At 35.1% G+C, this 14,873-nt stretch overlaps 1 protein-coding gene across 11 annotated transcripts; it reads right to left on the reverse strand.

The window, feature by feature from the left end:
• Window positions 1-1,799: 1,799 nt before the first annotated feature.
• On the reverse strand, window positions 1,800-14,873 carry LOC129747382 (uncharacterized). 11 transcript variants are annotated; one of them, XM_055741565.1, is made up of 12 exons: window positions 13,088-14,873; window positions 12,858-13,029; window positions 12,442-12,792; window positions 10,257-10,398; window positions 8,761-8,900; window positions 7,769-7,902; window positions 7,316-7,706; window positions 6,497-7,251; window positions 6,202-6,367; window positions 5,603-6,139; window positions 4,808-5,539; window positions 1,815-2,419 (listed from the first exon to the last, which is right to left on the reverse strand). In XM_055741565.1, the coding sequence occupies exon 1, from the start codon at window positions 14,860-14,862 to the stop codon at window positions 13,606-13,608; it is 1,257 nt and encodes a 418-aa protein (XP_055597540.1). In that variant the 5' UTR covers window positions 14,863-14,873; the 3' UTR covers window positions 1,815-2,419; window positions 4,808-5,539; window positions 5,603-6,139; window positions 6,202-6,367; window positions 6,497-7,251; window positions 7,316-7,706; window positions 7,769-7,902; window positions 8,761-8,900; window positions 10,257-10,398; window positions 12,442-12,792; window positions 12,858-13,029; window positions 13,088-13,605. The 11 variants fall into 11 exon arrangements, with proteins under 11 accessions (XP_055597546.1, XP_055597545.1, XP_055597535.1 ...); XM_055741564.1 differs by having other exon boundaries at window positions 7,769-7,905; XM_055741560.1 differs by having other exon boundaries at window positions 1,807-2,419; window positions 7,769-8,900.

Raw genomic sequence — 14,873 nt, forward strand, 5'->3', positions numbered from 1 at the left:
AATTTCAATTTGCAATTTAATTAACCTTATGTATTGAATCTCAAATCTTGACTTCCAAAACCCTACCTTGCCTTTAAAATTTGTTATTCTTTAGAAGGTTATCTAATCAAACTGCACTTTATTACTGAACACTTCAATAATTTTGAAAAAAAAAATTGCTACCATAACCAATTTTATGCTGATACGAAATTTCTAGAAACAAATTCCAGCATCAATTTTATTTTGTGTTTCTTGTTCTTCTAAATGCTCAACTCTTCATTCAAAATAGTTTGATAAATTACATAAGTCCACAAAATTCACATTTTTCAGAAGTGCAATGAATTTAAGAGATTATTTAGATTTATTTTTGGTAAATCCGAGTTTTGAAAATAGGCAAAAATTATTTTAAAAAATTTTGTCGTCTTTTCTTAGAAAACAAATTAGAAAAAATTAAATTAAAAATCTTCATTTTGACTAGTATGAAATTATAATATAGTTTTATATTATTTTGTTAACTTTTCTCAATTCTTTAAATGTATGAATGTTGATGAGCAATCATGTACCTATGCTGATTTTTCTTAAAATGTAGTAAAATTGAGAATATACTATCATTATCAACATTATCATCATAATCATCATTATCATCATCATCAGCAGCATCATCATAATCACCATGAAAATATAATTTCTGAATTAAGTAAAGTATAACAAACAAATAGATTTGACTCAAAACTGATTGTTTGATTATATAGACTTTAAATTTAAAAGTTCATTCATCTCTTAGATCAAAAATTATTCATTTTTGAATTAATGAGCTCCAAACCAGAGGTTATAGACAAAACCTGACATAAAATTCCAGTTCAAGGCGCGGAAACTAATCAATTTTATCATCAAAAGTGGGCACCAAAAGGCTATTTCTTGAATTATCAACAAAAATCTGTAAATAAGATTTTTAATGGTAAGATGTTTTTATTCAATAAATTTCCTCTAAAAATGTTAAATACTTGTCTTTTTATCTTCACTTCAATTTCACTTCATTCGAACATAAACTTTTCAAGCCGTTTGTTTTGATAAATGGAGGAGTTTGAATATAAAAAGGATTTACTCTAACTTTGATCATTTGGAACTCTTAAAAAATAAGTATTTTCGTTTTTATTAAATAAAGTTAAATCATCATGTATGTGTTTTTAAGATAATCTATTAAGTTCAAAATGAATATTTTTTCCTAATCGAAATACACATCTCAATTCTTGTTTTAATATCATTCATTTTTTCCTAAACAATTTTAAATCATGGATCATTTCTGACCTGATCTGAAATTTATTTTGGGATTCGGTTTTAGTTTCTTTTCAAAATGGTGTTACATTTTATGCATTCTATTTCTGACCAGTGTGTACTGATTTATTAATCCAAAGCTCTAGATTCTGGTTATTTGAAATTTTGTTTCTAGGTGTTTCGAAAAAATGAATTAAAATTTTAAGCTCAGAATAACGATAATCATTTTCAATAATTTATTTCAAACTCAGAAGAAAAAAACCCGGTTTAATACACTTAACAGTGGATTTGAGCCTTTCTTTCAGATTCCAAACATATTAGTTTTGCGTGTTTTAATCTATAACGGTAGAATGTTTACAAAAATCACTTTTGTAAATGATTTTCGTTAAATGAAGCTATCAAACGGAATAAACTATAGGGGATAAAAAAGGATTTTTGAAAAATTATAAGATTTTATGTTACAATCGATAAAAACGATTTTTTGTTACGATCGAGAGAGAAACTCAAAAATAAATAAACGATTATTTTATAACAAACAAACGCCTGCACGAATTCTCGCCTTAAATTTGCATATTTAGGAAGCAATGGATCGAAAAGCCGTAATGTAGAGCCTTCGTGTGTACATTGTTGTCTGAATATGAATACGAATTTTTAATTGGAATATTTTCTTTAAAAGTGGGGTAAAAATATTGATTTGTATAATCATTGTCATTTTTATTATAATTTATTCTCAACTCGCATCTTTACTCTTAACATTATTATTATTATTTATAAGAGACCTTTTAACCACCCGGGTCGTTCGGGTACATTGATTTTGATTAAAATTAAGCGAATTTTAATTGATAAGAACGATATTCATTGTGTTTGTTCTTGCGTAAAAGTTATTTCCCAAAACTCATCCGGGATCGAATCAATTGAAACATTTCTTTTTTTCTTTTTAGGTGTTTTTGTTGTTTTCAAATCTTGATTTAATGTTTTGCTGTCATCCAGAGAGCTATTGGCAGCTCGACTACGCCGTTTCTTACGTTTATTTACATCCTGTTTCTTTTGACCGTTTTCTGGCCCAGTCTGAGTTTTATTGTCGTCTATTTTTACAAAAGACGGCTCAGCTTCAGATACTGCCTTTTTCAAATAACCGCGTAGAGTGTTCATGTTGTACATACACCTGAAAATAAAATTAAGCTCTTGAAAAAGTTTGTTTACGAAAAAAAAATTGAATTGAACAACGCTTTAACCCTTTCCTTCCCACGAGGTTTTTCACGTTTTAAAAATAGAAATATTGGTTTACAGTTAAAGTTCTAGAACAAAAGATGCATAATTTAAGCCTACTTTAATGATCCATTTGATAAATTTGGGTTTTGAGGTTGATCATATGTGTTCCATTGGGAAGATAACAACACATAGGGTGCAAATGAAAAACAGGAAATAATTGCAAAAAAACATGGAATTTCATCACTTCATTGGTCACAAACTAAAACGATCCTATTTGATGAAAAACTTCTTTGGTATACGCATCCCTCGAAAGTCTATTTATTGAAATATCTGAAATTTTCATTTTTTCCTTGAACAATTGGCCACCATGACACTTTGCGCAAGGGAAACAAAACATGCCGTTTTTCGAGAAAATCTCGAACTTTTACAAATATTTTAAGACATGTGGTCATTTAAGCAGATGAATTAACTATCCTGAAGCGAATTTTTTTGTTGACGAAATGATTTTCTTGAGTATTGATAAGAAGCTTCCCAAGAAGAAAAGTACGTTTTGTTCCCAGTGTATCACCAGTGATCCACTTTACTTACTCAAAAATTTATATGTTTTAGTTGAAATCTAAGTAAACCATCATTTGATTCTGCTTGCATAAGCAACCTTCTGCACGTCAGTATTTTTATTTCAAGGAAATTATAAAAACTTGTCAAGTTATTGAGCAACAAATGACGACTTGATTTAAATTCGAAAAAAATCCGACTTTTTTGCAGCTTTTGATCTGCCAAGCAAAACCTAGCGAACCGATTTTCTTCAAATTTTGTGCAATGTTTCTTTACTCATATTCGGTGAGAAAATGGTGTTGATCCAAAGCGCCCAGTTCAAATGCGAGCTGTGCAAAGTTGTGGATCACCTGTGCTACCATGGGAAGGAAAGGGTTAAGCAAGGATGCCGTAAAATATTTGTTAAAGAAAAACGGAGAACATTGCAACATACTTTATGAACAGAGCTGCGAATGGTTAGTGTCAGCCAACCAATATCAGTCGACTTTGATACTTGCATATCTATGTCATGTGATAATGATTTTTGTTCAGCGACATAAGCTAACAATGTCATGACCAATTTGAACGAATATCAGTTTTCTTGCTATAAATTTAGCTTCTTACGGTCATGGATTACATTTCGACAGGCTCCTGCAATGATATAGAATCCGTGTGTGCATCTCTCACATTTAAGCTTTTTTTTTCTCAAATTGGAGCTTTTCATCTCCTATGCTCTCAAGGCAAAAAAAGCTAAGATCTAAGGGAAAAAACTTAAGAAACGATATTCACAAACACTTCACATTCACAAATATATGTTGGTCACATGATTCATAGACAAATCCTATATCATTGCAGCAGAGTCATTTTTACAACTGTTGCTCCACAAATAACGTAAAATCCATCCTAACACAACCAGAAATCAAAATAGAAAGATAACAGTGTGTTATGCGAGTGGAGAAAAACAATGTCATGAAAAATTTACATTTCTGCCTGACTTTTTTCGATGACATTGACTACTAGACGTTGTTTAGGATCAAATGAAATCGACTGAAAATTACCAGTCTTGTTTATTGATGATAATATCAATTTTTTTAAATTGAACTCAAAATTTGTTAAAACAGCTTGGTTTCCCGTGTTATTGAAAATTGCAGAAATCTTCTTTATTAAGGATTCTTTAAAATTACAGCCAAAAACTCGGAAGTGCCGAAGGGTATAGCTGAGATGACCAAGTGGAAAGTCTAAAATGATCGGCACTATTTTTTTGGGAAGAATGACAGCTTGCTATTAAATTCCTTGAAATAAAAAAAATGGTACTTTATATTTAACCATTTTTTTCGATCTTCTACTATTCGTATTTAAAAGTAGGTAGACGACCTAATAAAAAAACCCAAACAGGTTTGGTGTCGTAGAGATTCGAGTAACATCGTCGGATCAAAAGAAAACAAGTTATTTTTTTTTCATTAAATAAGTCAGCTTTTTAGGTAAAAGTGATGTTAAAAGTATGATTTTTCTTTTAGAATAAAACTTTTTAAACCTCAAAGGAATCACCCAATCCTAAATTAGTGTTAGAAGGTGTTCTGGCAATTATGAAAAACGAAAAAAAACCTAAGAGGCCAGGTGTCTCGAAGTCAGTCACACTGAGATCCTAGCGCCTCAATGATTTGAACATAGTTCATAAGAAACGACTGGGAAATCTTAATCAGAAATCGAATCTGGACCTCTAACCCTTATATGTTAACTAAATAACTCAACTAAAATCGAAAGAATTGAATCGGATTGTTGCATAATAAAAAGTTAATTTACGTACCTTATACGCAGCAACAATCGTTAAGGCACCAACAATCGACTTTTCACGCACTGACACTTTTCTTTTTGAATCTATTTCACCGTTTTTTACAGGAATAGAATGTAGACAACTTTCAGCGCCAATTCGAAATGAAATAAATGGAGGCTGCCAGCCTGAAGCCAGTCAACACAACGCCAACACGCTCGAAATTCTTTAACCAATTATCGTTAAAAAGTAACCATTTTCACACCCTTCCGCGTTAAGGGATTTTTTGACTGCTTCCATAGAAATCATTTTTTGACTTCTTTTGAGAAGTGGAAATATGGTTACTTTTTAACCGCAAGAAATTATTGCGGAGAAGTTGAAAAAACGGTTTATTTTAAACCATATCGCAGAATGGAAGGAAAACAGGTAATTTTTTTTCTTTAAAATACTAGAATTGGGATGTTTTCAACTGGAAAAAGAAAAAAGATGCGGGTTTAAAAGCAGCTTATTTATTTTTCTTCAAACTGCCGGCTCAACATTACCAGGTCCTCGCGAACCTTTTACTGGTGTTGCCTCCACAAAGATCAGGCATATTTACAGCCTTGGATGGCAATCATTAATAACTTAAGTCTGGTAGCAAGTACGTGTTCGGGATTCATTGACAAAAATGCCTGTATGTTACGAGCTACCTCCTGCAGGACCTTATGAATGTGTTCATTCATAATGTGGTCGAAGAAGGTCAGATTAACGATGGCGTCAGAGAGAAACCTGTTGAAGAAAAAGGTTTAAAATGTTTAAAACATCAACTGGAACGCAAGCAAAATTCCAAACCTGTGCTTAAGGTCGTTAATATTGGACATGTCGGCTGCAATCTGCTGAATCAGTGACAGCAGTATCCGTTGTTCTAGAGCACATGGATTGAACACCTGTTTGTAATTGGCGTGCTTTATTGTGAATCACACTATAGTTTCAAATCGTTGGACTGAAGAGCTATAACGAATGCATCGTTTATGCGCCCTGTGGCTAGCAGTTGCCGGATGTGTTCGGGATGACCCAAAAAAGCGGGCGCTGGAGTTTGTGCTTGCGACCGCACCGCTGACAATACTGAGTCCTCTAGAGAAGAGGCTTGGGCCTCCAAACCCTTATCGATTTCCGCCCTTACGTTTTCCCAAATCATTTTAAGCTAATTGCCTTGGAAATCATTCGAATCATTGCTTAGATCTTTACGCTAGGCTGCAACATTGGCGGGTTGGAATAGATCATTGACAGTTAAGTTCTGCCCAGTTTATTGAACGGTTTTTTTTAGCGCGGCTTCAAACTCTTCGTTCAGTTTTCTGCATGATAAATACGTTTCCGTTTTATCGAGGTCTGCAAGATGAAAATATAACAGTAAGAATCATGTATTTCAAAAGGATGACTTTGAACATTACATTCTTTTAACCCTGCTGAAAATTCTTTATTGAGCTGCCAAAACAGTTCTTGTGAGCATCACTCATAATTCGGTAAAATGATGTTTCGTAACGCTTCATGAAATGATGTTTCCATTGCTTTTCGAACACTCTTATAGACGGAATTACCGATAGCATCAATAGTTACCTGAAAATAAAAATAAAACAAATGACTCAATGTTCATACAATTTGCAATATTTTCACACCAGAAACAGAAATTCAAGACCAACGCGGTGATTTCGATTTAAAAAAAAAAAAGAAAACAATAATACTCACCTGATTACGCATAGTTTTTGTACACCCTCTTGGAGGGCACAATCGAATTTTTGCTGCAACTGCTCCCGATTCGGTTGACAATCTGGAGCGTCAATCTCGGTTCTAGTGAATTCATGATAGTAAAGTTTAAGCTGCTGAAATGTTTGCTGTACATAGTTCCGATTTTCTCACTATGAATATCGGACAAAGTGCGCTTCTCCGAACTGGTCTGCTCGATAATGTTGGATTCGATCTCCCGTAGAGTATCATTGAGTAACTTCGAATTATCTGTACGTATTTTTTGTAGATCGGACACTTGCGAACGCAGTTCAGTTATTTGTCGAGGAATTCTGCTACGTCTAACAGCCGATCCATTTTTTGAGTTAGTTCGTCCATCTGTTTGTTCGATTGTACAACAGCAATGCTGGGAAGCATGGAAGGCTGTGGAAGATCTTTCAACGGAGGAAGCGGCACTCCGGGAACCTTCGGCCATTCAATGGTTCTACTGCTAGGAGATTCATTGTCATCGTCGTCTATGTTTTTGAAATTTTACCGTGTTTCTTCGTCGTCGATGATTTCGTTTTCCAGATCATTCAACTCGTCATCATCACCAGCAATCTCATCGGTATCTTCCAAAAGGATATTGTCGGAATCATAGTGCTCATTAAGACAGTCGTTTTCTTTGAGCGATAAAAATTCCTGAACTTCATGCGATGGACTGGAGCCACCGCTAGCTAACATTTCTGCAGAAGGCATAGGCGGAACAGATGGCGTCACTAAGAAGGGAATTAACATTTCAAGTTTAGTAAACGGTAATGTTAAATAACTCAATATGCTTACCCAATAAAGTTATTTGTTGTAGTTCGACTAACTTGCGAACTTTAGCTTGTTCCTGTTCCTCTTTCATTATGCTGTTGACGATGTTGACGACAATCCCAGCTTGGATAACATGTGCATTATCCCTTCTGAGCGATATACTTGCCCCGGTGCCGGAACCCAGAATCAGCCGACCATGATTGATCAGAGTTCTGTTTTCCGATTCACGGACAGCGACTTACAGGCAGTTTTGTTCACTTCCCGCTTGATGTGGACCATTTGCTGTGCCATTCCCATGATGCTGATTTCTTCCGACCGGAGCTTTTCGGAGTGGCTTATTTCCCATTTTTGACTGATTTTCACCGACGGATATAGCCAAAATTTACCAAAAAATTGGCAAAATAATTTTGACAGGCTGAAAAAAAGTCCAATAGTTAAATAAATGAAATATTGAAAACCGAATACAAGAAAAATTACCAATCCAAGTTTTTTGCTTCTAGTACTGAATGAACCGGGAGTTTCCTGAGACAGCGATATCGACCGCAATTCCAGCAGAGACGCCGACCGACCAGCCCCAGCTTCATCCGAATCGCAGGAACAGATTTACTATACTACTATGAAACATTTTATTCGTGCGAAAAAAATACAAATTTTAATAAACGCGTTCGGTTTGCTCCACGGTTAAATCCAAAATGGCGAAGAAATGTTTCAACCATTTTGTGGTTAATACACGAGAACTGCCAAAATGGTTAAAATTTCGCAAAGAAATAATCTTTAAAAAAACAATATTGATAGTTTTTGAGAAAAAACCAGAAAATTGGTATAACCATATATGGTTAAATAAAAATGAGCGTGTACCTATATGCTGTTATGTATTACAGTGTGATCAAGAAAACCAAAATTCGGAAGGATAATTTATTCAAAATAAATCAGAAAATATATTTTATAGCAGCGACCGTTCTACCAAGTAGTTAAAGTTTGTATTTTGAAAATGATATTTAAATATTTCACAAATGTGGAAGACAAAATATAATTATGAGTGTAAATCTTAGTTTGTAAATATGTACATTAAGAATCGAAAATTTGAAATTGCATTCATAATTGTGAATTCAAGATTTTAATTCTAAATCAACGTTGTTTTTTATGGTTCGCAACACAAACTCCATACAAATAAGCACACAACTACATCCACGAGATATGAATTTCAATTATTAGCATATTTTATCATTAAACGCGGAAATTATTTTGTTGAATTGTGAGTGGGGATCTGAGCTATTTCTGTCTTATAGCTTGTACAGTGGTGTATAGTTCAAAATGTACCCAAGAACTATAATTTTTTTAAGAGATGCCTATTACTTCAAATCATATAAATTTTAGATATATAATGCAATCCGTTGTTTTCGAATCTTGGTTTAATGTTTTGCTGTCATCCAGAGAGCTATAGGCAGCTCAACTACGACGTTTCTTACGTTTGTTTACATCCTGTTTCTTTTGATCGTTTTCCAGCCCAATCTGAGTTTTATTGTCGTCGATTTTTTCAAAAGACGGCTTGGCTTCAGATACTGACTTTTTCAAATAACCACGTAAAGTGTTCATGTTGTACATAAACCTGAAAATAATATTAAGCTCTTGAAAAAGTTTGTTTACGGTAAAAGGAATTGAATTGAACAACGCTTTAAACAAGGATGCCGTAAAATATTTGTTAAAGAAAAACGGAGAACATTGCAACATACTTTATGAACAGAGCTGCGAATGGTTAGTGTCAGCCAACCAATATCAGTCGACTTTGATACTGCTTTGCATATCTATGTCATGTGATAATGATTTTTGTTCAGCGACATAAGCTAACAATGTCATGACCAATTTGAACGAATATCAGTTTTCTTGCTATAAATTTAGCTTCTTACGGTCATGGATTACATTTCGACAGGCTCCTGCAATGATATAGAATCCGTGTGTGCATCTCTCACATTTAAGCTATTTTTTCTCAAATTGGAGCTTTTCATCTCCTATGCTTTCAAGGCAAAAAAAGCTAAGATCTAAGGGAAAAAACTTAAGAAACGATATTCACAAACACTTCACATTCACAAATATATGTTGGTCACATGATTCATAGACAAATCCTATATCATTGCAGCAGAGTCATTTTTACAACTGTTGCTCCACAAATAACGTAAAATCCATCCTAACACAACCAGAAAACAAAATAGAAAGATAACAGTGTGTTATGCGAGTGGAGAACAACAATGTCATGAAAAGTTTACATTCCCGCCTGACTACTTTCGATGACATTGACTACTAGACGTTATTGAGGATCAAATGAAATTGACTAAAAGTTACCAGTCTTGTTAATGATGATAATATCAATTATTTAAATTGAACACAAAATTCGTTAAAACAGCTTGGTTTCCCGCGTTTTTGAAAATTGCAAAAAATCTTCTTTATTAAGGATTCTTAAAAATAGCTGTTCAAAGAATTCGATCATATTTCATTGATATATTGTTGATTGCTTTTTAAGTCATAATCATAATCAAAAATTACAGCCAAGATCTCGACAGTGCCGTAGGGTAAAGCTGGGATGAACAAGAGGAGAATCCAAAATTATTGGCACTATTTTTTTTTTTTTTGGGGAAGAATGACAGCTTGCTATTAATTCCTTGAAATAAAAAAAAAAAAGTTGGTGCTTTATAATTAACAATTTTTTTCGATCGTATATAAAAAGTACATACACGACCTAATAAAAAAAAACCCAAAAAGGTATGGTGCCGGAGAGATGCGAGTAACATAATCAGCCACTCTGATCCTAGTGCCTCAATGATTTGAACATAGTTCATAAGAAACAACTAGAAAATCTTAATAGGAAATTGAATCTGGACCTCAAATCCTTATATATTAACTAAATAACTGAACTAAATTCGAAAGAATTGAATCGGATTGTTGCATAATAAAAAGTTAATTTACGTACCTTATACGCAGCAACAATCGTTAAGGCACCAACAATCGACTTTCCACGCACTGACACTTTTCTTTTTGAATCTATTTCACCGGAATAGAATGTAGACAACTTTCAGCGTCAACTCGAAATGAAATAAATGGAAGCTGCCAGCCTGGAAAAGGTATGTTTAGAATTGCTGTCAGTCAACCTGCCAGTCAGTCAACACAACGCCTACCTGTATGCTGTTATGTATTACACTGTGATCAAGAAAACCAAAATTCGGAAGGATAGTTAATCCAAAATAAATCAGATAATATATTTTATAACAGCGAGCGTTCTACCAAGGAGTTAAAATTTGTTTTTTGAAAATGATATTGAAATATTTCAAAATGTAGATGACAAAATATAATTATGAGTGTAAATCTTAGTTTGTAAATATGTACATTATGAATCGTAAATTTGAAGTTGCGTTCATAATTATGTATTTAAGATTTTAATTCTAAATCAGAATATTGAATTTCAATCTGAAATCTGTACTGAATGATGATTTTTGAATTTGGACTGTGCATTACTACACCTAATTCTATAAACGATGTAAATATCAGCAATGTTAATGAAAATTAAGCTGTAATTTTCACTAAAGAGCATTCAATTTCAGCGAAATTTTTAGTATATAATAGTATCATAATATTTTAACGTTGTTTTTTATGGTTCGCAACACAAACTCCATACAAAGAAGCACACAATTAGATCCACGAAATGTAAAATCCAATTATTAGCATATTTTATCATTAAACGCGGAAACTATTTTGTTGAATTGTGAGGCGTCATCTGAGCTATTTCTGTCTTATAGCTTGTACAGTGGTGTTTAGTTCAAAATGTGCACAAGAACTATAATTTTGATTAGGAGATGCCTATTACTTCATATCATATGAATTTTAGATATATGATGCAATCCGGAAAAATATTCACATCGGTTGCGGTGGCCCAAGTAGGGATCCAACTATATTATTTTTTTTTTTTTTTCGAGAAAATCTATTACATTTGATGAGTTCTTTTCCACGTCAATAGAGGTTCGTTAAAAAATTAGGATTGAGAAGCCATCACCTCAAGAAACCATAAGCACTAACGAATTGTCAAAATGCTATCCAATAACAATCTTATCTGCCCTCTCTTAGCACTGTGAGTCAAATCTGGCGAAACTAACTGCTATATTGGCGCTTATGGTTACTTGGGACAGTCAATATAAAATAATTTTTACATTGTTGAGGGCTAAGCAGAAAAAGCGGGGAATAATTAGGTTAGCTCCTCCGTCATAAAAATCATTTTTCATAAAATTAATGTTTCATGGGAAACCTCCTTCTCACTGAATCTTATGCTTTGATTTAAATAAGTTGAATTAAAAATCGTCCTTTTTTATGGATCAGCAAAATATCCTATGTATTTGTTCTTGATAGAAGGTAAAAACTTACTTTGGCTTTGAAATAGTTCCATATTATGAGATCATAACGAAGGCAACCTTCTTTGGACCCCTGTTACTCTTGATGAGCCTAAATTTGAGATTTGGCATTATACACACACAACGCTTCTACCGAATGCCCTAGAGCTTGCGCCCAACTGTGAAAATTCTACCATCAGACGGAATTCGAACACCATCTTAACGCCGCCTTCAGTACTGTTATCTAACAAAGCCTCGAATATCAAATTTTTCGGGATAATATATAATCTAGGACCATTATTTTGTTACAATTTTCCATACACCCTAATGACATTTTCTTAACCCGAATTACAATTGAGGCGCTTGGGATCAGAGGGGTGCAAGTGCTTAGATGATTGTTTCGAGAAAACGCGCTTCAAAGTTGTGAAGGTGCTCGATTTTTCATGTATTTTCGAATTCGAGCAGTTTTAATTCAACCAAAAAAATTTCCAAAAAAATATAAAAAATCTCAATTATGCACCAAACACACATTTAAACATGAAGAATCGTTAGTCATGCCTACTTAGCTCGAATTTGATTATTCTGACACTTTCACCCCTCTGATTCTGAGGGCCTCAATTGTTAAAGGGTCATTAACAAATATTAATTATAGTAACCCTAATTAAATTGTCGCAAATGTGTACGGGGAGGAAACTGCACTTATTTAAAATATGGCCACAACACAAACAATCTTAATTTTGGCTTTCGTATTCAGTGGATCAATTTAGAAGAACTTACGATTTGGTCATCATCGGACACAGGCAACACGTAGCGATTCAAGACAGCTGACACCCTCGCCGACTTTCAGTGAGATTGAACAGCTTGTCGATGACGTGTTCGATGACAGGCTTATCCACAACACATAGTACGAACGATGTAGATTATGATGTACGAAAACTTGAGTACCGAAGTATCCGTTGCTACTCAGGACGACGAATGGTTTAGCAGATAAGCAACTTAAGCATCATACCTTCCTCGAATCCAGTCTTCGACCTTGCTATATTTTCCGATGGAATCAAAGGTTGGACTCCGTCTAATAGGTGTCGTAGCCATCGTTTTATCGCAGCAGATTTTCAGCAACATTGCCACCTGAAATGAGTGAGGTATTCCATTAATTAAGGACTGTTAGGCGTCGATGTCCCTATTATACGTACTTGTCATATACTGAATATTGAATCTAGGAACGGGGATGGTGATAATTTGTTCAACCTGCGGACAGCGACGGAAGCCGATTCCTGCCGGACAGCTGTGATATCTCTCCTTCCGGAACTATCTCTAGCTGACTGTGGTAAGACGAGGGTAATTTGGCTGCGTATTCCATTGTTGCTATTGGGAAGAAAAGTATTTAAAAAAATTGAATGGCTCGTTAAAATTTTGTACCTACCGGATGTATCTTTTTTTTTGCTTTTGTGGTTGCTGCTGCTGAGTGTATTGCAGAGAAGTGACACTGATGAATTTTCAACTTCTGCTGAAACAGCAGCTGTTGCTACTGAACTAGGTTTCCAGCTCAGCCGAGATGGCACCTGTCGATTGATTCGAGTGGTGTGATTCTCCATTCGTCGAATGGTCCTCTGGATGTTTAATACGGAAGGCAGGAAACACAGGAATTCCCACGGTGGAAATATTCGTGCTTCTGCTGTTTCACTTTGAGTCCCGCTTTGAATGATTTCTTCAATCCGGAGACGAACAGCACTTGCTGTCGCGGAAGAAAGAACGGCGACAAATAAAATTTTTAGCACTGAATGATTTTATTCCACGAAAGGATCGAATGTTTATTTGTGTGCGTGAGCGCACGCTTTAAAAAAAATAAAAATATGGGTGTGTGCGTTCACTTTGATTTTACGTGAAATTAATGAGTTATAGGGAAGTAAAGTATTTTCTACAGAACACACAAATTAATTTCTAAATTCTTTTGCGTGTAGGAAACAAATTGGCTCCGATGAACCTATGCTTATCTTTTTCACCCGATCTTTCCTTAATGGAGCTTTGCCTTTTCTGAATGTACGTGGCATTTCTTTCCCTGCACGTTGCCGCGTAATGTCCAGGATTTCCACAAGTACGACACTCCTCATTAGTTGCCGGACAAGTTCCAGATTTGTGGAACAAACGGTTACACCTATTGCAGCGAAAACGTTTTCCTTCTCCGGAAAAATGGTTCTCGCTTTCTTGTCGATACCTTTCCGGGTAATTCCAGCCCGCATCATTATATCGGCGTTTTGGCAGGTGTTTATTTCCACTGAACCGATTCCGTTCTCGCGACACCACGAATGCTCTGCTGGATTCAGCTACTCGTGACGGTTTCGGAATGTATGCCTCTTCTCGAGTCGCAGACTGTACAATAAAAGTCGTCTCATAGCCAAAAATTCTCGCCGCCTTTGCCACCTCACGGTTACGCATTCCTTTAAGTAGTTGCATTCGAATGAATCGATCCTGATCCGTTTGACTATAACGACAGAGACGCACTTTTTCCAAAAGACGTGCATGGAAGGCAATAGTTGGTTCATCAATGCCTTGTTGGAGATTGGAAAACATTTCATGTTCCGCCGTTACGTCGACCATTGATTGCAGATATTTTTCGATGTTTTTGACAAATAGGTTGTAGCAGTTTGGTTCGGTCAGACTTGGGCGAAGTCTCGCAGCCCTGGTAATTCCTTGGAGTTTCTCTCCCATCGAAAGGAACAATGTCTGAGCGCGCTTGACAGGGTCCGTCACATTTGCCAAGGAAGTAGCGATCTCAAACCGATCGATAAACCTGTTCCATTGTTCCCACATAGCGTTTGCCGGAACATCGTTTGGGAAAGGTTTTATATTTTCCCATCGAATACTACCAGAGTTTGCTGATGAACCTGGATTGACCTTCGCATTGTTCCAGCTTAGATCTTCATCAGAAAGCGCAGAACTTCTGACCGACTCGTCATCTTCACGAGAGCGATAAGTGTTCATCTCTTTAACTAATTTATCTATAGTATTCTGCAGTTTTTCTATCTTCTGGATGTATTCCTGGTTTTCACTTTTTTTATATTCACGTTTCTCGTTTATTGGAATTTCACGTTCTTCAAACTCCATGTCATCTGACGACCACTCGCCATACATTTCGCCGTATTCTTCGGGATCGCTGTTGGATTTAGGGGCCCGAACATATTTTCCGGCAGACGACATTTTCAAATGGT

The sequence above is a fragment of the Uranotaenia lowii genome, chromosome 2 (genome assembly GCF_029784155.1).
Source record: "Uranotaenia lowii strain MFRU-FL chromosome 2, ASM2978415v1, whole genome shotgun sequence".
In the NCBI taxonomy this organism is placed as follows: domain Eukaryota; kingdom Metazoa; phylum Arthropoda; class Insecta; order Diptera; family Culicidae; genus Uranotaenia; species Uranotaenia lowii.

Excerpts from the sequence above, each read along its gene's own strand:
- LOC129747382 (XM_055741571.1), bottom strand. The coding sequence starts at position 14,862 with ATGTCGTCTGCCGGAAAATATGTTCGGGCCCCTAAATCCAACAGCGAT.